The 26729-nt window shown below is 43.4% G+C and overlaps 1 protein-coding gene and 1 long non-coding RNA gene across 6 annotated transcripts in view; one reads left to right on the top strand and one right to left on the bottom strand.

Annotated features, from left to right (window-relative positions):
- Positions 1-232: 232 nt before the first annotated feature.
- The window catches only part of CHRM2 (cholinergic receptor muscarinic 2), a 141495-nt gene continuing 114998 nt past the window's right edge, over positions 233-26729 (bottom strand). The window contains exons 5-6 of one of the 3 annotated variants that reach the window (XM_039485087.1): positions 18978-20429; positions 233-456 (exon numbers count right to left, since the gene is read on the bottom strand). In XM_039485087.1, coding sequence (XP_039341021.1) covers positions 399-456; positions 18978-20383 — 1464 coding nt within the window. In that variant the 5' untranslated portion in view covers positions 20384-20429 and the 3' untranslated portion in view covers positions 233-398. Of the gene's footprint in view, positions 457-10752; positions 18080-18951; positions 20430-26729 lie in introns of those variants that run through there. The other 2 variants (XM_039485096.1, XM_039485105.1) reach the window with 2 other exon arrangements.
- The window catches only part of LOC120370428, a 43917-nt gene continuing 37414 nt past the window's right edge, over positions 20227-26729 (top strand). For 2 of the 3 annotated variants that reach the window (XR_005583735.1, XR_005583733.1), the window contains exons 1-3: positions 20227-20365; positions 21058-21124; positions 23195-23319. This is a non-coding gene — a long non-coding RNA (uncharacterized LOC120370428). The remainder of the gene's footprint in view (positions 20366-21057; positions 21125-23194; positions 23320-26729) is intronic. The other variant, XR_005583734.1, reaches the window with a different exon arrangement.

The following is a 26729-nucleotide window of genomic DNA, read 5'->3' as shown; positions in this document are numbered from 1 at the left end:
AATATCCCATTTACAGTGCTGGAAACAAAGCACTCAGAATCTGATTTGAACAAACTGACGCCTGATAGTGTTGGACAGGTGGTAGAGCACCCTTGCTTGCAATCTGGAGTCACCCACTGCGCATGTAAAAGTCCCCCATAGGAATACTTTATCATTGCATTGCATTTGCTTCTGATTAAACATCAGGCAATGAACATCTGCAGACACAGACACATTTATTATAATGAGCAAATCATGAATACACTTCTCTACCACATTACTGGAAGTAAGAGTGACTGTTTTAATATTATGAATATCATATTGGACTTCTGCATGCTTCCCATGCATGAGATAGGTATGAAAGTATCATCTGGGACTGGTCAGATGCAGAACTCCTCCGGTATCCTAATGTATTATTACTAGGAACTTTGTAAGCAGGTTTTGTCTCTCTGTCCATCCATCTGTCTGTCTGCCTTCCTATATAGACAATAAAAATATACAGATGTGTTTCAAATGATTTATTTTACTCTGAGATACTTTCCGCTAAATAGTATCTGGGCAGAAAAATGGACACCAGGAAAACCCCCCACTGTTTAATGTGTTGAGCTTTTGCTAAAATGCTGGTGGCTTGTAACCATGCTGTGGTTTAACGAGCTCAGGTCATCTCCCTTTCTGTCCTATGTCATTGTAGACTCACTCCCTGAGCAGTGATACAGCCAGTGTGGGAACTGATCTTAGGCTACAAAATGTAACTAGGAGAACTCAAAGAAACTTATTATTTAAAGGAATAAGGAAGGGAAACGCTAGCTGGATTCTTCCCCTTTTGTATGAGTTTGCTTTAGGCACCTGGCTCTCGCTCCACAGAGCCCCCAAACCAAGAGAGTTTGCTGTATGGTTTGGTAACATTATTTTTTTCGCATAGCTGTGGTTAATGACACACGAGCTGCCTTATGGGTCAGTGACAATGGGACTCCACACTCTTCCTTCCCTTTAAGCCTCCCTTTCAAATGACACAGCAACATAAGGATGGGGGTCAATGGTTGCCTTGCCAGTGAGTAAGGTTTATTTATAATTAACTCAAGGAATGAGCCAGGCTTAGCTGCTATAGAAGCCAGATAGTGCTGGTTCCTTCCTTTGTCATCAACCTGTACAGGTGTCTTCCTCTGCCCCTAGGTGATGTTGCCTTCTTCTCCTATTGCCGGACAGTGCTGAGATTTCTCCACATGCTCAGCCATGGGTTGTGCCTTACCCTAGTGTTCAGGTGCATACCCTCATGCTCAGACAGCGTTCCCACATCCTGTATATGAGTCAAACCCTATATTCTCAGAGGACACCAAGACATTGCATGTAATGTAACAGATTTTTACCTTTTTGCTTTTTAAAAAAGTCTTGTACATAAAAAAAATGTTTAAAGAACATTATTAGTTGCAAAGTCAATTTGAAAATTAGGAAATGCCAGATTTATGGCTGACTATGCAACCATAATTCGAACCTTTTGTGCATATGTAGTAAGGTATAGAATCTTTAATGACATGATTACATACTTTTTCCCCACAGGATCCCCTACCTCATTTGGTGCACATGTTGCAGTAGTGAGAGGAATTATGGGATCATGGCCAGTTGTAAACTTGACATTCTGAACTTTTGAGTGCTTGACTTAGACTATGTTAAAAGCAAGTTATTTAGGTTTTGGTGCATGTGATGTTATTTAGCTTATCTAGCCAAATAGTCTTTACAACCAAAGCCTGTACTAGACAAAAGCTGCCAGTGAGTCTATAGTTCAATATTATACTTGACTGCAATCCAAGCACTTACTCCAGGTGAGATGCCTGGAGACAAAGTTCTTGTAGCTTATCAAGCAGGACAGATATCGAGCCAGTGACTGACTGGCCCTATATTCAACTGCAGAGTTTCATGTTGAAACTCATTATATTTTTACCCTCCCCGCACCAGTGGACTCTTCTAGTATCCTTTCTACTCCTTGAAGTCAGCTTAGTGGCCAAACCAAGCTGCCAAATAGGCAAGGAAAAGTGGGTGTCTGGCCTGAGAATGACTCAAGCACTCCTCAGAGAAGGTGTTTTATGGCCCTGTTGAAGACTCCTAGTTAAGATGCAGCAGCAACAGACTTCTGATTGCCTGGTGTGGGAGGTTTCAATGAAAGATTCTGTGAGTTCAATACATTTTACAATTGATAACACTTCTTAGCACTCTTCTAGTTGTTACTGAAGTGATCCCAGACTGGTGCTTATGAAGAAAAATATCCTTTGCATGTGTGTATATTTGAGCTGTTTTGGACCTATTAATAACCATGTGAGAGGACGGCTGCGTTGTGACAGATCAATACACAGAGTAGCACCCTTGAGGGGGATGCAGGGAGTGGTTTGGAATCGGTGGTACAGGAAACATTGCTGTTTTTTGCTGGTGCATATGAGACTTCCATCTGAATAACCCTTTTTTTTTTCTTGTGAGGTTATTGTCACAAACTCTGTTTGGGGACCATACCACAGTGGGGACTGGAGTATGAAGCCAAGCTTGGCCCCTTGCTCCCTGGGCTGGCAGGGACTTGGAGTATTGAGGAAGAGGCTGGCTCTGCCTTGTGTGTCAGTGCTGAACGACCCTCCTCTATCCAAGCTACAGGCAAAGTGCTTTGTGGAACACCATATTAACACTTTGCTAGTGGGCCCAATGGTCAAACTTGCATATCTGCTGGGGTGTGCAGAGGGCTGGAAATTCTGCAGCAGCTTCAAGCCAATTGAAGAAAGAAGTGTTTAATGATTAGATATGAACATAAATACTAGTCAGCACAATAGCCTCTCTGTTATCTACATTCAGATTAAATTACACTTGCTTCACTCTAACCCTAAACTCTCAGATTTCATTGCTTGCAGATTTTTGCATCACTGGGGAATGACTGCAGTGCAGATGCTGTCAGAGGAACTTGGAGGTTTCGGCAGCTTGGTAGGAGACAATTGGGGCTTTTGTCACCCCGGAAGACATAAGGGCAATTTGGGTTAAGCTCATTGGCAGGATGTTTCTGGTAAAGTGATCAGCAGTGAAATGGTTAACAATATTGCCATTTGCAGTGTCATGATTAGGTTGCAGAATCAACACTCCATTGAAATGAACGATGCAGTTCACATGTCTCTGAGCTATTGTTTCAGGCTGCCTGCAAACTCAGGAAAACATTACTGCACTCAGTTTGTATCTTTAAAGTGTTCTTCACAACCAAAAGGGCTAGAAGCCTGGTTCTTGATTCTGCTCTCATTTACACTAAATCAGAAATAACTCCACTTCAGAAACACGTCCCTTGTCCTGGTGCCCAGTGAACCAGAACAGCCCATGGTTCATCTGGAGAAAGAAATGTGACTCTCCAGGAGGGAATGGACAGTTGAAATAACCTGAATTACTTAAGGGATGCCATTCATGAAGGAAGAGTATGGGCCTGATCCAAAGCTCATTGAAGTCAATGGGAAGATTTCAAATGGTTTCAAGGGTCCAGATTTACAAAGGTATTTAGGCACTTAAATACCACTGGCAGGTTGAGATCTGCTGATAAAAAGTGCTATATATGAGCTAGGAATTATTAATAATAGTAATAATACATGCTGGTGAAATCTGCAAAACTGACAGAACTTACATCTGAAATCTTCTAGTTACACAGCAGCAGAACAGAAAAACCATTTCTCAGGTTGGTGGGGGGCACTCCATTTCACCTGTAGTTTTTTTGCTGAGACTGCCAAAAACTGCCAGTCATGGGTGTGTTTGTGCGATGTGGTCTCCTGTTTGCTAGGAAGTGAAAAGCAGCCATCAGTTCACTTCACAGGGGCTACTGAAAAGGTGATGGATAGTGGACAAGTGATATATAGCCCTGCCCACATGAAATCTGCATTTTCTTAGAGATCTCCTTTTAAAGCCTCACTTTGAGGCAGCAGAGCCACCAAATTGAAGATATTTTGTTGCCAATGGGTGGTAATGACTTTTAGCCAGTAAAGACTAAGAAATTATGTCAAGCCAACAGCCTAGAGATGAGAAATTCTGTGACATTCATTACCAGTTACATCAGAGCTAGCTAGGGCTCTAAAGAATTATTGTTCCATGCAGGGGCGGCTCTACAAATTTGGCCGCCCCAAGCAATCATGCCGGGCGCCCGCGCCGGGCGGGGCGCGGTTGAGCGCGCGCACGCCCGCCTGCGAGGGAGGTCCAGCGCCGCCAGCCAGCGGACCCCCCGCGCGCATGCCTGCGGCAGGTCGGTCGTCCCCCGGGCTCCCTCCCCTCCGGTCCAGGCATGAGGCATGCCCGGCTGCCCCAGCGCCCCCCCTGAAAGGGGGGGCCCCTGGGGGTGGGTGCTGGCCGCTGGCCGCCCCTCCCCTGGTTCCATGCATAGGCCAATAACTGAATGAAAAATAAGAACCACAGTAGAGGTAACTTTGAATACAGGGGAAAAGCAAATGCAATGAGCGAGAACTTGAGCAACCAAAAGGTACTTAAAACCAGAAGCTTAGTGGGTTTTTTAACCTCTGAACAAGTCAAAGGATGATTCCGTATGAGTGCCTTCATCACTTCTCCATCACAGATACAGCATGAGATATCCAAAGGACCAGGAACAACAGAATCTGATATGGAATTGCCTTTCCAAATCGATTATTCTCTGTCCCGTGTGAGCAATATGCAAAAGGGAGGAGGGCTAAAGAGGAAAGCACTCAGAAATCACTGCCTGTCAGTTATTCATCCTTAAGGGCTCTGTTCTATTATCCCCTTGCAATCAGATTAGCAGCCTCCTTTGTATGGCTCATATCATTTCAGGTTAATATTCGTGTGCCGTAATATTGGAAAGTGACATTCATAGTATATTAGCTAAGATGAATATTAATATGGAGTGATGGAGAGGAGCTAATGTGATAGGGCTGTCATACTGTGTTAACATTGCAATGCCGCTCCTGCCATTTCCAGCTCACTTTATACTGTCTGAGTGTCAAGGAGCTGAGCATATTTCTCAGTGCATTTCCTCTGAAATGAATGTGTATGGAGTGGGGAGGACAGTTCCACTCCAGTGGTTCCTCTTGAGATCAGAGCATGGAAGAGAGGCTCTTTCTCCAGTCCTACATTCCTTTGAATATATATCTCAGTTGCCATCCTATTGTATTCCAGTATGTCTGACTCCAGATGTCACAGGACTAGCAGCATTTAGAAGACCCATGCAGCATCCACACCAGGGATTTACTTTTTCAAACAGGGATATGTATTCCAGATACTCCTGGGGTGGGGATGGAAATGACGGGTTTGGAGTGTGGGAGGGGGCTCCGGGCTTAGGCGTGGGGTTGGGGTGTATGTCGGGGGAGGGGGTGAAGACTCTGGCTAGAGGTGCAGGCTCTGAGGTGGGGCTGGGGATAAGGGGTTTGGGGTGCTGGAGGGGGCTCGGGGATGGGGAGGAGGGTTGTGTGGGAGAGGGAGGGGATGAAGGCTCTGGCTGGGTAGAGTTGCCAACTTTCTGATTGCAGAAAACCAAACACCCTTGCCCTGTCCCTTCTCTGAGGCCCCACTCCCACCTCCCTCCATGGCTTACTCTCCCCCACCACTCGCTAATTTTCACTGGGCTGGGGCAGGGGGTTGGGGTGTGGGGCAGGCTAAGGGCTTTGGCTGGGAGTGTGGGACTGGGGATGAGGAGTTTGGGGTGCAGGAAGGGGATCCAGGCTGGGGCAGAGGGTTGGGATATTGGAGGAGGTTTGGGGTGTGGGCTCTGGGCGGCAGTTACCTCAGGTGGCTCTCGGAAATGGCTGGTATGTCCCTGCGGCCCCTAGGCACAGGGTTGGCCAGGAGGCTCTGCGCACTGCCCCCATCTGCAGGTGCCATCCCCGCAGTTATGGTTCCAGGCCAATGGGAGCTGTGGAGCTGTCGCTCAGGGAGGGGGCAGTGCGCTGAGCCTCCCTGGCTCCCCTTCCACCTAGGAGTTGCAGGGACATACTGGCTGCTTCTGGAAGCCACACGGAGCCCCATTGTGCCACCGACCGGACTTTTAAAGGCCCGGTCATTTATGCTGACTGGAGCTGCCAGGCATTCCGGTTGAAAACTAGATGCCTGGCAACCCTATACAAACTGTACCCTGTAAATTTTCTCAAGCTGGGCACCCAGATATATGGTACCCAAACTCACTGGTTACTGATGAAAAAGTAAGTCATAATTGCCAACTCAAAGGCCTTAATTTCTAACAGTTAACCTTGTGGTTCCACACAAATGGCCCTTGATCTGTTCTCCTCAAAACTGTTTCATGGCAGCTAAACTGGGTATGTCCAGGGATGATCACATGCTTTCACTACTATCTATTTAGTTATTGATTTTGTTATAAATAGCTCCCATCTGCAGCTTCTGTATATGTACAGTAGTTAAATGTGTGTTCAGCAAAATATAAGGAGTCCTTGCATCTGCTCTGGACTATAAAATAAGCACCTGTGGGTTGAAAAGACACATTCCAAATGTTATTCCAAAGTAGGAAACAGAAACCTCATCCTTGGTTACATAAAGGACCATTGGACAAGCTCAAAAAAGATCATCCTCTCCCCGGTGTGACCCAGGGAAAGGCCGTCTCCTCTGCCCTGTTTTCCCTTTGCACTTTCTCTCTCCCATTGGTGGCACAGGGCCGTGCCCACTGGCAGAGTCTGGGCCGGAGGCTTTGCCAGCAGCTTTCTCCATCATCCTTTGCTTCCCATCCAAAAGCATGTGACTGGATTTTTTCCAAAATGTGAACTTCCCTCTTCCTCCCTGACATAAGCACCTTCTCCCTAGCACCTGGCATTAGCACCTCCTTCCTAGCACCTTTTACTCTGAGTGGTTCTCCTCCCCAGCTGGGGTTCCTCTCTGATACCCACAGGACTCTCCTTTCCACTCAGCACAGTGTACTGGCAAATCCTTTCCAGCTTTTAACAAAAATGACATATTTACAACTGGGAAATGTCTTTCTTCCAGCTACCTGACATCTCCCACACCAGTAATATTGTCATTTTTTCATGTGTGCAGTGCCAAGTGTGCCAGTTAAAGCTGCTGCTCCCTTCTGTTTATGAGTGCGTTGTACAACAAGTATAGGATTTGACCTAGCCCCCACCCGCTATTTGGAATGCTACACCCATTCCTTCTACAGAATGTCCTGAGCAATCCATGCATACTGCATTGTGTTCCTCTCCTCCCCTCTTTATACCCTAAATTCTTATCAGGAGCAAATTGACTCGTGAGAGGGTGAATGTAACTTGTACCTTTGCACCAAAAGGACAATCCAGCTAAATGGCTCAGGAATTTCTTAATTATTTGTGCTATGGAATGTAGGTATTTACCAAAGGAAACACCTGTTCCTCTGTGTTGCTGTCATTCCTCTGAGAGTACCAAAGTTTCCATATTTAATGTGTCTTTTGCTGTCTGTTACCAAGGGGAGCTGTGACTTTCCAGTATCTTGACTGGGGTGATGGTTCAATTACTTTCCCCTGGCATGTTATTTATTTTAATAATGGTTTTCAGCAGGGCCTAGGAGGCTTTTATGAGGCCAGGGTCTATTTGTGTCCATATTCCGAAAAAATGATCAAGGAGGCTGTCACCTGTAACACTCCCATTTGTTGATGTTGTTGTCACGCCCTCTGGATCCAATCACCCTTGCTTTGGCCCTATTCCCAAACATTTTACAAAGGCATCCAAGGTCATAGTTAGTGATTATGGTAGGTGTCAAGTAAAATCTATGAGTCTATAAACTTAACAATCAGCCCAAATTTAATAGCCTTTGAAATGTTCCAACTGTAGCTTCTTTCCCTCCTATCCCATTCCTCATTTTTCAGGCTACAGATACAGCTCTTAACATGATTTACTCTGTGCCTTTTAGCAAGTTTTTCAGAAGAGTGAAAGCCGGAGAGCCCATTGAAAGAGGTGGGAGAAAAACAAAGAGAGGAATCTTTTTGTACGGGGGTAAAAGCTTCTCTCTTTTTCTCTCCCCTTCTTTGAAATTATTATTCCCTCTGGATCTGTGAAGTGGTGGAAATGGAAGTTGGTAAGGCCCTGAGAGAACAAAGCGGGGAAGTCCATTTCCTTTCACAGCCAAGTGGGTTTCCATGTCTAGACAGTGAATAAAATAGCTGGCGAGGGGCCAGAAGAGAGTTAATAGATTTACAAACTATCAGTGTTTTCTCTGTATTGATTTTCCCAGGATATTTCCTGAACACAGCAAACAGTTGGCAGTTACAATGCACAGTTTGAGTTTCCGATGAATAGCTGGCTCACAGGGAAGTCACTAATGGAGACACTGCTGGAGTGGGTAACTTTATCTCAAGCACTCTCCTCCAGAATATAACACACCTGATTCGGGAGCACTGGGAAACAAGGAGCCTCCAAACGCTCACAAAACATTGAACAGGAGGAAATGCTACTGGGTTGGAAGGGAGGCATGGGTGACATTAGGTATTGCCATTGCTTGGACATGATCCAGTACCATTAAAGAGAGGGGTAATTTTGTGAAAGTCCAGATGGCAAGATGATTAGGGAAGAGTATATATTCCTTTTTGTTAGTTTGTTTGCTTTGGTTGCCAGCCACACATTCTATCTTTTCCCCCTGCCCTCTCTCCACACGCTCAGGCTGCAGAATTCTGACAACCCATCTGCTCACTGAAATGCTACTGTGAGCATTCGGGTTAGATGGTGCAGAGGAAATTAGTCATTAACTCAGTGTTGTGTGTGCACAGTCTAGACTAGTACATCCCAGTCTGATGCTTTGCATTTGCTGGTCCAAATACTGATAGGCTCAAATTTGGGTTCCCATCACCCACCTTGAAATTTCATGAAATGAATACTGAACCTCTGCCCAAATAATGTTAAAATACATGCTGGAAAGAAAAACATTTTGTCTTTGCTTCACAAAATATATGGAGAAGGATCTAGTTAGTCTTAGTGTTGTCAACTATCACACGTCCAGAAGTTGGCCCTCATACTCTCCTTTTCACTCCTCTACCAAAACACTCATCACCTGCATTTTGAGGGTGTGCTGGAGCCACACAGTAGCAATTCTCAGGTATTGCAAAGAGGAAGTGCAAATTGGGTGGATTGTACTAGTAGGTTAATAAAATGGTTCCACGGTGTAATGGTTAACACTGTGGACTCTGAATGCAGTGATCTGAGTTCATCTCTTGTTTGGATTTGCATTTCCTTTGGAGATAAAAGATGGTCCAATGTTTGGGACACTAGCCAGGGACTTGCAAGACCAGATTTCAATTACCTACTCTGCCACAGACATCCTATGTAACCGTGGTCAAGTCACTTAGTCTCTCTGTGCCTTAGTTCTCTATCTGTATAGTGGGGATGATAGTATTTCCCTCCCTGATGGGCTACTGGGAGGATAAATACTTTAAATATTGCGAGGTACTCTGATACTGTGATTCGGGGGCCATATAAGCACCATTCGTAGAATTGCCTGTCATGAAAATTTAATTGAATGTTTCACAAAGATGGTGAATTGCAGGATATCTAATGCAATCTGTGTTCTAGCCCTTATTCCAAGATCAAGGACTTTGAGGTGGAGATATGGATGAAGGTTGGAGAAATGGAGGGAGGAGAGATAACAGTGAGAAGAGATTGAGAGAGAGGCAAGCATGGATGTCAAAGCTGCTAGAAGGAGAAGAGCCAAATCAGAGAAACAAAAAGATCTTGAAGAAAGGAGAGGGCTTTAGAGAAAAAATGAAATCAAGCATTTAAACAAGGATGTGCTGGAGGGAACAGCAGGGAGCCACCTGCTAGGAAGAGTCAGGGTGATGTCCCTGCCTCTTACAGGGTTATCCCGTCTCTCGATACTGCTAAACATCCCTGCCAGAGATGATATATCCATTGTGCTCATGAAGGTCCTGTTTCTGATTCCATTGAAGTCAATGGTTAAAGTTCCCGTGACAGTAGTTGGGCACCATGATACTGGCACATTTTTTTTTTTTTGCTTTTTGAATATAGCAGATTCCATCAGTTGACAGGGATGGTTCCAGGGATGATATCTCTGGGCTTCCCCGGTGGTGTCTGTATGCAATGTGGTCATGATGTTGCAAAGTGGTGAGTATCCTATGATGTGCTGAGATCCCTCAGTTCTCACTGACTTCAATGGGAGTTGAAGGTGGCTCAACATCTTGGACGATCCAGTCCGATATGCTTTAGGAACAAATTATAGCCATTTCAAGCAAAGGGCGATTGCTATAAGTTTGTTTGCCAGTGATGCTGCCTCCCTCCTGCTAAATTGTGAACACATGCCTTTGTTTAAACAGGAAAAGCAATGAATAGCTATCCCAGTCCCTTCACTGCTCCTCTCTTGTAAGAATTGTGCCCCAAGGACATGGGACTATACCCCAAGCTAAGTCAAAGAAGAAGGGATATTTTGTAGGAGCCCCTTGTTAAAATATGGACAGGACCCTGCACTTAAGGTCTTCTGAGGGAAAACAGTGACACTGAAAGAGGCCGAGGAACAGATGTATAAAGATACAGCAGGGGAAGCGGAGAATGAAAAGAGTGAAAGGAGGACTAAGATAGTTGATCCCTATTTTGTAAAGCTGGACTACCTTCCATTCACCGGGAAGGTTTAACTATCACTAGCCACTAAAAAAGAGAAATACTGAACACCCATGTAACTCAGGCTGAGGGAGTTTAGTGACCTGATGCCTCCCATTATCCCAGGTGGGCAAACAATGTAGTTTGCTCAATAAGGGAAAAACAAAAAAACAACCACAGGTACCACATACAAAAACAGTTTTATTATTATTATATTTTGCTATTTAATGCAATGCTTCAACTAGGAATACAACTCAGCAGAGGTACATACACATATATTGCATGTAATTTTCATTGTGTCTTCAAAACATTTCAAACCCTCATCATCTCAGTCCTTGGTTAACTGTTATGCTGGAGCCTCTCCTGCCTAGCTGGCTATGGCTCTCCTCATCCTGCATAACATACTCTAATGTCCCTGTATAGCAGTCTTTGTTCCCTCTGAACTGTAACATTAAGCACAAATTCCCAGAAATGTCTCTTAACCACCCACTTCTTTCACTGTGTGAATGCTGTATATAATATGTATATATCTATACAGTATATATAAATATATATATATCTAAGGTGTGTATATATAATAACATGGGTTAGCTTTACATAGCCAACCAGAAAACTTGTGCTTATCTTATTTATATGAGATCAAATGTACGGCATCAAGAATGCTACCAAATTCCAGCAGCCCTAGTTTGTATGATTCTCATTTCTCAATCTTGCCATATGATTTTGGACACCATTTACATTTAATGCACTTTTTTCATATAGTATATTTCTTTTAAGACAAGAATACTCAATTTTGCAAATTAACAATAGGTCTTTCATACTCTTGAGATAAAAAATAATAAAAAAATTAGATTTCAAGAGGAGACTAGGCCCCTCCTTGTACATACAGTTTGAAGAGTAACTGAACATTCATTGTAGATATATTTACATTGCAACCTTATCTTGATAATATTACACATATTGTATTATTTCTGTACATAGCCAAGGTATGCTGTTGGTCATGTTAAAGCACACTGCCTAAAGGTATTTACAGTTTGACTATTAGACTCAAGCTCACCAATGACCTCCTCAAAATGGCACCAGAAGTTAAGGGATAAGTCATAAAAAGGTCAGTTTATTACTGACCTTGGCACATTCTCACTTATTATATTTTTATTATTATTATCATCATCACTATTATGTGCTTCAGAAAAGGATGGATATCTTTGGGGTAGAACGTTAAAGATGGAATCATCTCTGGAACCAAAACCTCTGAGCCTCCCCAGAGCAGATGAAAAGCGGTAATGCCAGAATGCCTGCAATCTGCCTGTCCGTTTGGAGCTTTGGGAACAGAAAATGTGTCTTGTTTCCCTGCCTACTGTGCTTTTTTCAGTGACAGAGGGTGAAACAATGTATATGTTAAATACATGGAAACAAACCCTTTGTCATGAAGGGCAGCAGAAACAGGACCTTCCATTTCAATGACTACTACAGAGATACTGCATCTGATACCCGCCAGATACCAAAGTCTCCTAGAGAGTCAGTAGAGTTGGGGATATCTTACAGGAAAAGCTCTTCATGCATGCTCCTTCATAAATACAATTCAGGGGTGAATTTTGCCCACCATATCAAAAAAGAAGAGAAATGGCAGTCTCCAAACATCAGGTGAAGGGCTAGACAGAGATATGGAGTGGGGAGTGGTCCACTTTTTTTTTTCTTTCTTCAAGCAGCGGCAGATTAATGTGTGTGCCAAATCCACCAGCTACCTAATTCAAGCACAGGGAACACTGATATGTATGCAGTGCTACTGCTTTCCCCCCTCTATAGTGAAGAAAAGGAGATGATAGAAAACTGAGGGAAGTAAAAATATGAAAGAAAATATTTGCAAGACATTGGTTGCAGTGTGTGGTACTGATCAAAATCAGACTGGCTCTGGTTACAGACCCAGTTTTGGGATTCCCTAGTGAAAAAGGCAGTGGAAGTCAGAGAGCACTTAGAATATTTTAACAGTACCTGGGTAGCTCAGGATGGATGACAGGGCCCCCAGTTTGTCATTTCATGATGCACAGACCACTGCACAGTGTTTTGTCATGTAATATTTCATCATAACAATATATAGTCTCCATAATTACCTCTGTTTTTTTCTGGTTTTGAGCTGATACACTTTTAAAAATGGGAACAGAAAGGATTGTCTTGCTTTTGTGTTTTTTCTTTCTAAAATTAAAACATTTAAAAGGGATCTTGATTTGAGGTTACTGTCTCCAGTAGTACATCTAAGAACATGGAATTGAATCAGGCTTGTTTGCACACTACAGAATGGCAACACCCTAGCAGGGCAGAAGTATCAATATACTAGCACTCACTATGTCTGAAAGATGAGAGAAACTGCAGATCCATTGCTGAAATGGCTGGGAAGGACATTAATTAAAGCAGTGAGGTGAGAGGCAACATGGCTTTATGACAGAGGGGGAGAAGTGGGAAAAGAAGGAAAAAAAGAAAAGCATAAAGTTGGGGATCTCTACCAGTGTATGTCACTGATGCAAGGGTTTATTAAATTAAAAAATGTTTCTTTTTAAAGTCTACAGTGAAGTGCAACAACATGGACAGAGGATACATTGGCAGAAGTTTTGTTCACAGCCAAAGGCACTATACAGGGAGCACAAAAGAGTTAGTAGATTTGGGTGAAAAAAGTCACACGCTTTTATCATCCTAATTTCAACTGTTTACTCTTCCGCCAGCCGTGTCTACACTGATATTTAGGGGGAGGTTTTCAGAGGCACAAAGAGCATTTAGGCACCTAACTGTCATTGACTTTGGTTGCTCAACTCCTCTTTGTGCCTTTGAAAATCTGCCATCTTAAGACAGACTGTTTGTTTATTGTCCAGCAATCTGTTCCTTGGTATGAATTTAGCTTCTCAAGCAATGAAAGCATTGACTTGTGACTTTTTGAGTTATTTGTACGGGGTTTTAAAGTAAAAATTGTGACCAGAATTGGCAGCATACACCAGCGCCAGTTCTGCGACACAAAGATGGTTTAATGGGCTGGTTAAAGCCAGGTGAATGGCTGCTATGTGTTGCAGGAAAGGCATAAAGCAGTCAGAGGGGAAAGGCTTGAACATTTGTGGCAGTATAAAAGAGTAAAATCCATCAGCAAATAGAGCCTAGGGCAGCGACAAAGCCCTGGGAGTGGGAGAGTCTTTATTTAGCGCCAGATACACGAAAGCAAAGCTAAGCAGTGGTGGAAGGGGGGAATCCAGTAGGTTTGCCACACTGAATTGCAGAGCAGCACCAAGTGCACATCCAGCTGTGAGGTGAGGTAGAGCAAGGAAGGGGCCCTCTTTGCCTGCCCTGGCCCTTTTATTAACTGTCCTCAGCCAGACAATCCAGGAGCCTGCTGCAAACACCACTAAAATCTCCTTCATTGGCTGACTGGTGTCACAAAGTAGCCGGCCTTCTCTTTCAGCCTTTTCCCACACTACCATGCTGGCTGAGTAGCCCAGCTTGCCTTAATATTGTCCCAGCATCATAAAGCAACCAAAGCACAGAGGTGAATCTGGGTCTTTTACTTCAGAAACAATTTTTTACTGATTTGGCAACTGCTTCTGATGCTATAAAAGAGGACCACTCATCAGGAAGTGAGATGGGGGGAATAGGAATATGAATTATATTATAAAGGAGATGCATGGGATATTCCCAAAGTATTGCCATGTGGTCATCATTTTTTGAAGCAGTCTGAGTGAGAAGTTAGTTTAGAGTCCCCTTCCCAAAATAAATCAACAGAGAGCTAGTGTATGACCCCTATTTCATCTGCTTTGCACCTCGCTGGCAGCACAAAAACAGCTGGAAAATTAGCTTCACTGGCCAGCTGCCACTTTCCTCAGTGTAAGGGAATCTGGAGTGGCATTACAGCCAGCATGTCTGGATGTTCATAGCCTGCTTTCCTGGCCTTGGTATGCTGGGTGAGTTGGGGGCAAGGCAAGGGAGAGACTGCTGGGGGACACTGCAGCTGGTGTAATTTTGTACACACCAGGAGTTCTCTAAATGGCTCCTCCAGGCCAGCAGCAGACGTCTGGTCTGAGGATTAGGGAAATGCAAAAGTAACGTACAGATGATTTTTTCCCCTCCATGCTGTGCTGGGTCTAAAACAACCAGTGTCCAGGATCTGATCCTTGGGTGCCAGTCTTTACTGGCATTTGAGAGAAAAAAGTCTCACATATACTGACTTTCTTTTGTTTTGCATGGCCTATTTTTCACAAGGCAACAATCAAAAGCATTTCTATGTCCAAATGGACCCCTTTGATTCCTAATAAATCAAGTAAAAATGCCAAACAGATGGCTGACCAGAATTGTTCCTTTGGTTTTTGCACACAGCTGAAAGCAGATTTCTCAATGTTACTTTGGCTGACAGTTGCAATAGCTCTACCCTTTTTTTCCCTCTAGAGTGATGTTAATGCTCACAAAAGGCGCCATATTGACATGCCTTCAGGCTGTTGTCCTCTCCTCAGAAAGCAGCTATAGACTGGACAGTGACAATTGCAAGTCTTCCTACACTGGACTGAAAAATGTGACTCAGTCCTGACCTAGAGGGGAAGAAAGAGTGGTTCAAGCTCAGTGCTTAGTCACGTCTTGTCCTCTGTCTGGAGCCTGCCAATAAGGGGGGACAAGTAGTGCTAATTGTTGTCTTCCATATTTCTTAATGAGTTACATATACAGTTTGCGAAAATTACATGTAAAGCTCAGCATGAACTGTGAAAAATCCAGCTGAGCTTCTTCTGTCATCTGCATTACAGAGATAATGGTGCTAGTATTACAAAGATAGCTGGCATTGTTGCTGATGATGCATGGACCAGAACAGAATGCAGCTTCTCTTTCCACTGCTTCATTGGTTCAGCAGCACCAACAACAGTGGTTTTTAATCAGTCAATGAAGCTGACAGATTCAGATGACAAATGAGGAGCTAAAATGGGTAGGCAGAAGGCACCATTTTCTTAAGAATCACATTTACAGCCTGCAAAACTATAATCCAAAGGGGAATGAAGTGAATGTGATGTATCCTGTAGATTTGGAAGAACAAGGAAAGGCATGGGGAGAGGGATTATAAAACTCATATAGGTTTTTTTAACAAGTGCCTCTTTGTTTGAAAGAACAAATAACTGAGTAGTCATGAGAGACTATTCCCTATGGGACCTCGCTAATCCACCCTCCAAACTGAATTTAAACCTTACAGATTGTGTGAGGCTTTTTGAGCCTCAGTGTCACAAGGAGGGTATACACAGCATGAGGAATAGGAATTTGTCTTGCACCTCAGATTAGATGATAAGGAGAGCAGCAGGGCTATCATTCCCATGCTTCACACTGAATATTGAAAAATGTATATTGCACACACATGCTCTATGCATGTGTGTGTGTTTGCAGACACATTATTTCATGTTTGGAACTCTAAAGTTTTGAAGAATGTGTGTGTATATGTGTATCAGGAGAGACATTTTACATACAACTAAGAAACATACACTAAGGGTAAAGTATAGTACAGTATGCAGTTAGTGTGGCCTCTCAACCTTTCAAATGTACTGTCTGTTAATACAATTTGAAATAAAGTCTCTCTTTTCACAGGCTCAGAGGTAGTGATGGGTGTTAGGAAGAAGCATTAGAAAGCTGTATGTTATGTTTAATTTCTTGGTGGGTCTTTGGCACAATGTCCATTTCTCTTCACATCACGTTGTGCCTCATCACATCATGAGATGTAGCAGAATGTCCTGTGATTAACTGTGTACTTTTTAACCTGAGGAGGTGTCGCATGGTGCTAAGTGGATTTGTAATTCGTGTCCTGGTGATGACTTGAGAGTTCAGAATGGAGCCTGGACACACGTCAGAGGTGCAAGATTACAAGATGAACTGTTAGTGGTTTCAGGGAAGAATAAACTGCCCCTCCACTCCCCCTTTGGGAATGTGTTATTGCTGGGAGGGAGGAACAGGCACGGTCTCTTGGAAAGCTGTTCTTTCCTGAAGAAAGGTATAGAAAGTGAACATATTTCATGCTCTTTGATTTTTGTCTCTGGATTTTTCACCATTTGGAAGAAAATAAACAACACAGACTGCTGAAACATGGCTAGATAACTTCCTTTAGGCCTTCAAGACACATCAGGTGAAAGTAGCTTTGACAGATACTCAGGGATCAATTTTGCAACCCTTACATTGAGCAGCACTTACTTAAGTGAGTAATCACAGTAAAGCTGGACTCATGGGAGTGAATGCTGTTCAGTGTAAGGGTTGCAGAATCAGACCCATAGGGAGCAAGCATTTGTTCTGTTAACTTAATGCCTTGACCTGTTGAAGTCTATGGAAGTCTTTCAATGGACTTCAAAGGGCTTTGGACCAGACCGTTAATGAGTTAATTCTTTTATTCACCAATAATGGCACCTTAAATTACAAGCCACTGCAATTCAAGAAAGGGCTGGTCAAAACATATCCCACATAGGTGCTTTTGGACCTCATTTTGTTTCATGGTTAATTTTCCCTTTCTGCCAGGAACTTTGGACTGGTACATGTCAAAAAGATCCTATTTCCAAAGTGCCCCAATCCACAGTTCTGTTGAGCATCTGAAAAAGTTAAACATTAAGTCGTCATGGTTAATTTCCCTGTAATCCAAAAGGCTGCTACTTTGAAGTTCACTTTGGAAGACTGTAATATAGAAGGATGATATACCTAGATGACTTAGTGGTCTACTTGTTTACATCATTCCAGATGATGGTGAATATTTTTGGATTACAATGAAGGAACCCCATGGAAATGTCACTATAGAAGGCTACTCTTTGGATAGCAAAATCCACGGGCATACCTTTGTAAGTGCCTGGAAGTGTCAATGAGAGGAGGAATACTGACAGATGCAAATCTCGCAGGGAATAGCTGTCTACTTTAATCTGAAGCACTTTGCCAAATTCACACAGTGCTCAATTTTGCCACAATATATATCAAATACTGCAAAAGTAGCTATTCTACAGGCAGGAGGAGTCAACTCTCTGGAGTAACTGACAATTTTTGGAACATTTTAAAATAATGATATTGCAGTGCCTATATCTGTATAACCACTGTTTTCCTCCCTGTCCCTTTACTAGTGTTATCCCCTGATAGGTAGCGATAATATTGCTCCATGCTGATACAAAAGGCAACATGGCCAGCACTGTATCTTTTCCATAAAGTATACATAGTCCCCACCATATGCCTAAGAAGGACTTTGGCTTCTTCCTTCCAGGAACATACCCAGAGTCACTTCCAGGTAGGCACAGTAATCTACATGCAGTTATTCTTGTCCTTAGAACAAATATATTAGTAGGAACCTTCTCTCTGTTGGACATTAAGATGGACTTTCTAATGTTAACCTTTCACCTCTGGGAGCCACAAGCAAATCCTGGACATAAAGTCTGTGCCCATCGGAAATGGAGATAACTCTCTCGTTACCTATTAACAACTGCTCTTGCTGGTCTCAACTTACTTCCTTGATTTGAGCCCCATGGTTGTTAATTTGATGAAAACTTCTAATTCACAGCTGGCTTTGGTTTTCAATCCTTATGCCCTGGGCAGGGAGGTGCAAAAAAGAAGAAAAGGCTGATTGAAGAAAAATACAACTTCCTGGGGGATGGTACATAAAAGAGCTTAAGTGAGCTAAATCCTCAAAGACTTTGGCTTATAAGGGCCTCAAGACAGTCTCTGTGGTACAGCAAGCTGGAAAGGACCTCCTTTTTTCCCTTTCATTTTCATATTCATTTTCATTGGCACCATGGGAGCAAACCCCCCCCCCCTCAGTTAGAGAAAGCTGATATGCTTGGAACAATGGATAGTGAACCATGGGATCCATGGTGAGATAAAGAATAATTTTGTCTGATATATTTATGGTGATGGGAGAGAGTTATAGATACTATATTAGCTGTCATAGTTAGCCTACCTTTAAGTTTCTCAACATGAGACCCTGACAAAAATAATTGTCAGCTTTTAACTTTGGAAATAATCTTTGCAAGAGGAGTTTGAATTGCTCAGTGTCTCTCTATCTCCTCTACCCTCCCCTCTCCAATTAGGTATGTTATATTTGTTGTCAAAGTGTCCTTACATTTTTTTCTTCAGACAGACAGACACATACACAAAGATTATTGTTATTCTATAAGAATGGACAAAAATCATAGACTCAAAAAGCCCTTCTGCATGATACCATGAGAGAACAAGGAACTGTGCCTCAAGTTCACATTCCCTACTGACCCCTCATTCAATCACCATTTCCCCAAGACCCATTGATAATAATAATAATAATAATTAAAAAAAGATTTTAAGTGCAGTTCTTGAAGACAGAGCTGACACCCCAGGTCAGTGACTCCACTTGGCTCCTTGATTGCATGTTCCACACTAGAGCATAAAGTGCTATGGCATTGTTTTTTAAAACTTGGAACTTTCCCCCTCTTTCCACAATTTTTATTTTTTACCTTGTGGCGCCGATGTTCTTGTAATGACACATAAGGAGGTGCTTAAAGGTTTTCTTAAAGGTAGCATTGCAGAGCGCATAGCAAGCAGGGTTGATGGTGCTGTTGATATAACAGAGCCAGTAACCAATAGTCCATACAGTGTTGGGGATGCAGGAGACACAGAAGCTGTTGATGAGAACCATCACATTGTATGGTGTCCAGGTAATGATAAAAGCCAAGAGAATAGCCAAGATAGTCCTGGTCACTTTTTTTTCTCTAGAAGGGGGTGGTTTCCTTTTGGCAGGCTGCTTGGTCATCTTGACAATTTTACGGGCCACATTGTTTTGCTTCTCGTCCCCATTTTGGCCATTAGTACCTACAATCTCCACGGTGGTGTTGGTTGGGGCACAGCAGTCACCCTTTTGGGACTTAGTGACTATCCTGATGCACGTCAGCTTGGAATTCTCCCCTTTTGAGTGAACTTGGGAGACAGAAGCCTTGGTGGCCTCTTTGGTAGCTTCATCCTCCTTCACATTGGAAGCAACCACGCTGACAGAAGTGGAGTCATTAGAGCTCTCCTTCTCTTCCCCTGGAACGCAGTTCTCTGTCACAGCCTCTCCTGTGGTTTTACCATTCTGAATTTTGCTGTGCTCCAACCCATCCCCACTCGTTGGGATGTTGTTATTGTTTGGTTTCACTATTTTACTTTGGACCAAACTGGGAGAAACTGGATCCTGGGTTTGTGCTGGTTCCTTTTTTCCTTTTTTTATCCTGCTCTTGCTGGCACGAGATATCTGCCAATAGAGGATGGTCATGATGATAACGGGCAGGTAGAAGGCTGCAATAGCAGTGCCAAAGGTGACAGCAGCATTGGAAAAAAATTGGATGTAGCACTCCCCATCAGGAACAGTTCTTCCCCCAACAATGAACTGCCAGAACAGAATCGCAGGTGCCCACAAGATGAAGGACAGCACCCAAGCAGCTGCAATCATCATACCTGCCATCTTAGTGGTCCTCTTTACAGGGTATGACAGAGGCTTGGTGACACAAAAAAATCTGTCAAAGCTGATGATGAGAAGGTTCATGACAGAGGCATTGCTGACCACATAATCAAGAGCCAGCCACAGGTCACACACCACAGGCCCCAAGGGCCAGTAGCCAATCACAGTGTAAAGAGTGTACAGGTTCATAGAAAAGACACCAATAATCAAGTCGGCACATGCCAAGCTGAACAGGAAGTAGTTGTTGACAGTCTGCAGGTGCCTGTTGACTTTGATAGACACCATGACCAGGATGTTCCCAATGATGGTCACTAGACTGAGAGATCCTGCTACCAGGACTATGAAGACCACCTCAACAGTTTTATAGGGACTCCCCAGTGCCATAACATCCTCGGCGGAGGAGTTTATGTAAGTTGAGTTATTCATTTCTGTGTCTCTAACAAGAAACCCGATGACCAATTATCACTTAAACCTGCAGAGGAAAGAAAACAAAAGGAATATCATTATGAAATTAGCCTTTTGATTCTGGCAAATGGAGCCCAGAAAAAATGTGTATGCAAAGAACTTCAGTGTAGCAGATTGTGGTTTGGCAGAACCACATGGGCATGGTTTATCTAAAACACTCTGCTGTTTGTAATTTCCTGTTGGGAATAATATATAGAGGTGATTAAATTAAAGCTTGAACCAGGATGCAAAATTTGGATCCAGACCTAGATTTTGGACACACTAATTTGCATATTTGTTGAGATCCAAATTTTTTTTCTTGTGGCTCATCATAAAACTAAGAACTATTCACAACATTTGGAACTGAATCTCAGTTTCAAGTCACTCCCTACACCTCCAAAGTTTAGGCATGCTCTGATCCAGGGTTTTGGTTCAAGACCATAGCTAAATTAAATCTCTCTTGGGAAGTTCATCAAAGAGTTGTTAACATTTTGAATGAAGATAAATTTTATTTGGAATTGGATGGTAAGGGTAACAAGTTTCTCTCTGTTTTGTAAGGTGCAACCACGAAGGCTTCTGTGAGGTACACAGAACAAGCTGGTGTAATTTCTCACAATAATTTTCTAATATTACATACCAATTACTTCTTTTAACAGTTTGAAAAGAGGCTTGCCGTGCATGGGAAACTGAAAATTTTTCCTGCTGCCCAGATGCCCCGCTGATGTAAATATGCATAGCTCCATTGAAGTCAATAGAGTTAAGCAATTTCTGCCAACTGAGGATCTGTTCATCTAATTAGAAACAAATCAGTATGTGTGCTATCAAGTTTTTTCCCCCACAGATTTCACCAAACTTTTTTAAAGTAGTTGTGTATAGTCTCTTTCCTGTCTGTGCATGAAAAAAATGCTTTTTTAACATGAAGATTTAATTGTCTAATGCGTATCCTTTATTTGTCACAATCCTCTGTTTTGTGACATCATAAGTGGTTGAAATCACTAATGTCACAGAGAACTGAGCCGTAAGGCAGGTGAACCATAAAGAAACAAAACATCCAGTTTTGTTCATATTTACCAACCTGTTTTCTGCCTTATAAAACACACTGTCAGCACTCAATAAATAAAAGTAAAATACTAGTAACATGCATTTGATAGATGACCAAGTGTTTTTGCCAGATGGTTATACAGCATCCTTTTGTGTGTCTCCCTCTGAAATCAACACAATGCAATGGAATTGTCAGTGCAGCCTCTGAGTATACGTTATTTATGTGTTGTATTCAAGGGATTATTAAGGCATGAAGGCCAGATGTGACAAAGAAGTTAGATTGTTTCTAATTGGAATGTTTTCCAAAGTTCTCCACAAGGCATCAGATCTTTAATATGTAGCTTTTAAGTTTGTGTGAGTGACATTATGTAAGCAGGGGAATGGTCCCGCTATTGTGGAGAACTTTCCTGGCTTCTCCACTACCCCGGTGAAATGGGCTAGCGGAAGGATCTGAGTCCTCACTCCCACTTCCTTCACCCAGAGGCCTTCCTACCCTTCAGGACTCCCCTTGCACTCTCCTGTCTGGCAGAGTCCTCGTAACCCCAAGAAGGCTGGGCCCAGGATTCCTGGGGGGGCTCAACCCCCAACCCTGCTGTAGTCACCTTAGTTAGGGGCTAGGGTGTCCCCACTCCGGGGTACTCTCTCTGCACTGGATGCTTTCCTGACCCACTGATCATTACATATGATTTAAAGCAATACAGTTTATTTAATTAACAATTAGTTTTAAAAGGAATAAGGAAAAATGGGAAAGGTTGAAGGAAACACATCACCCCGCTCTGTGGCAGCGAACATCACAAACAGTGTCTCTGGAATGTCAGGGCAGTTCACAGTCTGTTCCTTGTAGGTCCCAGGCCTCCTTCTCAGGCCCTGGCTGTGCTGAAGAGATGCTGCAGGTCGGACACTTGCTCTGGCAGTGGCCACACGCTCTCAGGCGCCAAGTGGCAGGACCGTTCTTACCAGCGTTGCCCCCGTCCTGTCAGGGTTATGATCCCCCTCCAGGTCTGGCCTGCAGAGCCTCTTGGCTGAGGCATCTCCCTGTGGTGGGCCCACTGCCCAGGGTCCCCCTCGCTCTCCCCAGCTGCTCATCGCACCCGGCTCCGGACTGCTCCAGCCCCAGCTCCAGACTGCCTCAGCACTGCTGCTGCTGCTGCTGCTCTGCCTTCAGCTCCCTGGGCTGCTTATCTGGCCCCTCTGGCTCAGGTTGCTGCAGCTCTGCTCCCAGGGCAGGTCTGCTCTCTCTGGGCTGTGCTCTGGCTTTGGGGCTGCAGCTCTGTTCCCCAGCTCAGCTTGGGCCCCTGCTCTCTCCTTAGCTCAGCCCCGCTCTGTCTGACCCAGGCAATTCCAGCTCACATGGAGGACGGGATCCACCCTGGCCTCCTGACTCCCTGATTAGCCTGCCCGCCCTGTCAATCAGGCTGACCTGGAGCATTGGCCTCTCTCCATTGCCCCTGGGGACTGTCAGTCTCAGGGTCCTGATTTCCCATCGACCCTTCCCCTTTTGGTACTGGGAGCTAGCAACTAAAACACCCCCACTGACTGTTAGTAAGGGGATAACAGTCCCCTTACATAAAGGAAGAAAAAAATCCACTCAACTTGCATAATGCATGTATACTGCCCTAGGAGATCAAGAGTTTCTTTCTGTGGTACTTGCTACTAACCAGGTGCCATATATGCACATATAATCCATATTTCATAACCAGGATGATCCTTTTTCACTGGAATGAAATTACTGCACTTTTTCTTTGGGGCTAGAAAAGACGAAGATGATGGGAGCGGTCAGCACAGTAAATAACCTGTAATCATAAAGAAAACCGAACAAACTTGGGCCTTTAGGGATGTTGGAAGAGTGCACCAAGTTTAAGAGTTCTTTGCCTGAGGTCAGTTTACATCATTCTAATTTATATCCGATGCAGAACAACTGACTAAAAATGGAGCTTATGTATTTGTCTCTAACATTACAATTATCTGAGATTTTTGTTTGGCAAAGGTTGAGGTGATGGGAAAACACAGCTGGGAAAAAGATTTTCAGACTCTATTGTGATGAGGGTGGCATAAAACCCTGAATGGACAGATATTCTTTTTTCTATTGATCAATCAGTGAGCATTAGGGCGGGGTTGGATGGAAGAAGAGTATTTCAGAGAAAGGGAGAGAAAGAGGCTGAAAAGAAGAGTGAAATCATTTTAATTCACATGTGTGCTTGCTATAGTATGAATAGGTTAAAGGGAATACAACAGAAGAGTCACAAAAGAATAAGAACATAGATGCTATTTATTAATAATGCTGTAGGTTTAGCAGTGTACTCTATGTATTAGACATGCCACCCGCCTGCCTCAATGGGTGAGGGAACCTGATGGGCTGGTGGTGAGGGGGGACAGTCCCAGCTGCAAGAGAGGGAAAAACTCACTGAGGGACACCAGGTAGCTCTTCCCCTCCCCCTAGGGGTCTCTGGAACCCATTGGTCAGCTGAGGGCGAGGGGTGCTGACTGGACAGCAGTCCGCAGCTCCCATGATTTAACCTAGAGAGGGCCCATGTGGAGCCTCTTTCAGCTCTATTCTGCCCAAGTAGTGTTGGCTGGAACATTTTAAATGGAGCCTATTTTAGTCCAAATATGCTGTTTTGTCAAAGCCAAAACATTTTGTGGAGATTTATTGATTTCAACAAAGTTTTCAATGGGAAAATTTGAGAGTTCCAGGGCTCTCAGGTTACTTCTCCCAGAGGGAGAAAGAGAAGAGCTGAACTGAAAACTGGACCTTTCCAATCCAAAAATGGGCATTTTGCCACAATTCCATTTTTTGGAAAACATTTGAAAGTTTTCTCCTTGTTCCTATGAGGACTGAAAGCAAGTTTTGAAACCTCAAAAGTTGTCGTATAGAATTGCTGCCACTCTATTACCAGCCTTTCCTAGCTGCACTTTCAACTCACCTTCTTCTTCCTTGGGGAATTTTGGTAATTCAGGAATAGTTCACCTGATCCACATGTAGCAGAGAAATCCAGGTTAATTCTACCTGCCAGAAGCAGGAGGTTGCTTAGCCTTTTCAAAAACAGGCAGACAAGGGAGTTTTCTCCTCCAGCACTTTCTCTTTGCATTAAACTCGCCTGCAGTGAGAAAGTCAGTACTAGCTGTGAACTGAAAACAACATGATCTGCTACTGTTAAAATAGATACTTCACTATGGGGTAAATCATTCCCATCCCTTCCCTTTGACACTAGTTGTTGTACACGGGTTGAGGGCAGAATTGATGGATTTGGTGAGGCTAAAGTGGGTGTGCACCCCTGGCGTGACACAAAACCCAGCTCCCTGAGTGGGAAGTGGGGGTTGTGGTTGGTAGAGGCAGAGTAGGGTCAGGCTGCTGAAGTAACGGGGATGAGGTCAGAACTTCGGCTACTACACAAACTCTCCATGACTTCTAGCTTGGCAGATGTTGGAGTAGCCTCCACAGAGCACCTCCATAGCTACAGCACGTTCTTGAGAGGAAAGCTTTTTTCCTACTCTCCTACTGGCTCTCCTCGCATCCAGCTGAGATATTCAGTCAGGGTTCTGAGGAGTGGATTTGTACCTATAAACTGAGGTTCACTATGAATGGGAACTGCAGTTTGCAGAATGAAACAAACTGGTAGAATTCAATATGTTCATTCTAGTACAATACAGACCCTGAAAAGACAGTAAAAAATCTGAATACATGAAGAAAAGACTAGACTCTGAAGTGCATCACCTCACCAGCATTACTATTAGCAAATGAAACATACTTGTGAATTACACTCCCATGATCTGCTTTGCCCTAGACCAGTGGTTTTCAACATTTGCAGACCCCTACATTATTTTTACTAGAGGTGTGGACCCCTTTGGAAATCTTAAATGTAGTCTGTGGACCTGGGAGTCTGCAGACCACAGGTCGAAAACCACTGCCCTAGACCCTCATGGTGTTACACCTCTAGGGTACAGCTTAACCCTTTAGCACAGGTGCAATTCTAAAGTCTTGATTTAGAAGATATATTCAACATCCCATACAAAGTTGATAACAATAATTTAGTGTATGCTCAAAAATCTGGCTGATGTGACAGGCCCACCAGAGTTTATTAGGTAAGTACTTCCTTTTTTATAAGTCCCCAGTTTTAATATGGAGAATCTGGAAGGGCTTCTCTGGTGCTTAGGACAATATACAAAGGCAAGGAGACCCATAAGGAAACAGACCTTCCATGTTTGAAATTTGGGTCCAGTGACTGGAATGGAACTACTCACAGGAGCTTAAATGTTTTGCTGATTTGGGACCAATATACTGAGCATCTTTTAGGATTCAGTCCTCAAAACACAAGCAGAAAAAAATCATATTTTCTCCCACAAACTCATGAAGAAGAGAGTTGATTTGTTCTGTCAGTCAGAATGGGTCTTAGTGTTCGCACTAATCTCCAGTCTGCATCATTACTGGGTCTCATTTCATTCCATGCACCAGTTAGAACATAAGAATGGTCATACTGAGTCACATCAATGGTCATCTAGTCCAATATCCTGTTTTCTAGCAGGTGCCAGTAGTGAAAATATTTTGCCAGTCAACTAACCACATTTGGCAGACTTCATTGCAGAATTTAAGAGATGTTATAAATTTCACCTTTGCTTTTGGTAAAAAATTCATGGAACATTCCTAAACAGCAAAAGGACAAAGTCTTCCCTGTATGAGTTATCTCAGGGAATCTGACAGAGTCAAGACTGGAGGCATCTGTATGGAGTGTCATTGCCTCTGCATTCTTGCCCATCCTCCTCATTTCTGTCTCCCCGTGGCCCCTGAACAGCACATTTTCTTCAAGGACTGTGTCCCAGGGGGTCTCCTGACCCTGGTTTTCCCTGGCTCCCCCAGAAGGGGAGTTAAGGACATACCAAGAAATCTCTGCACGTGTATTTAAACTGTAAACAGAGCACAGTTCCATAAAATTAACAGAACAAAAGCATATTCTGTCTCGCAACAGCAGAAATAAAGTAAAAATAAAAATACTCCCTTAAGAATAGTAGGGAGTGATATATGAATAAGTGGCAATGCCTGCATTGATGTTACTGCCTTAATTCCATCTTTTGGGCTTGGGGATTTGTACAGCACTTAATTACATCTTGCTCACCTCTGTGCCAATAATCTAAAACTGGTTAATTTACTGACTTTAGCACAATGATTTGAATTTAAAATTGCACAAGAGAAAGCCTGGTTTGGCAACATATAGTCGCTCTAGTTGTGGGACGCTCCAGAGAAGAAGCTGTTGTTTCCATAAGGCTCTGAATATTAATGAGTTGTTTCTTC

Source organism: Mauremys reevesii, linkage group 1 (assembly GCF_016161935.1).
Source record: "Mauremys reevesii isolate NIE-2019 linkage group 1, ASM1616193v1, whole genome shotgun sequence".
Classification (NCBI taxonomy): Eukaryota; Metazoa; Chordata; order Testudines; family Geoemydidae; genus Mauremys; species Mauremys reevesii.
This window is presented reverse-complemented; position numbering and strand designations above follow the sequence as displayed.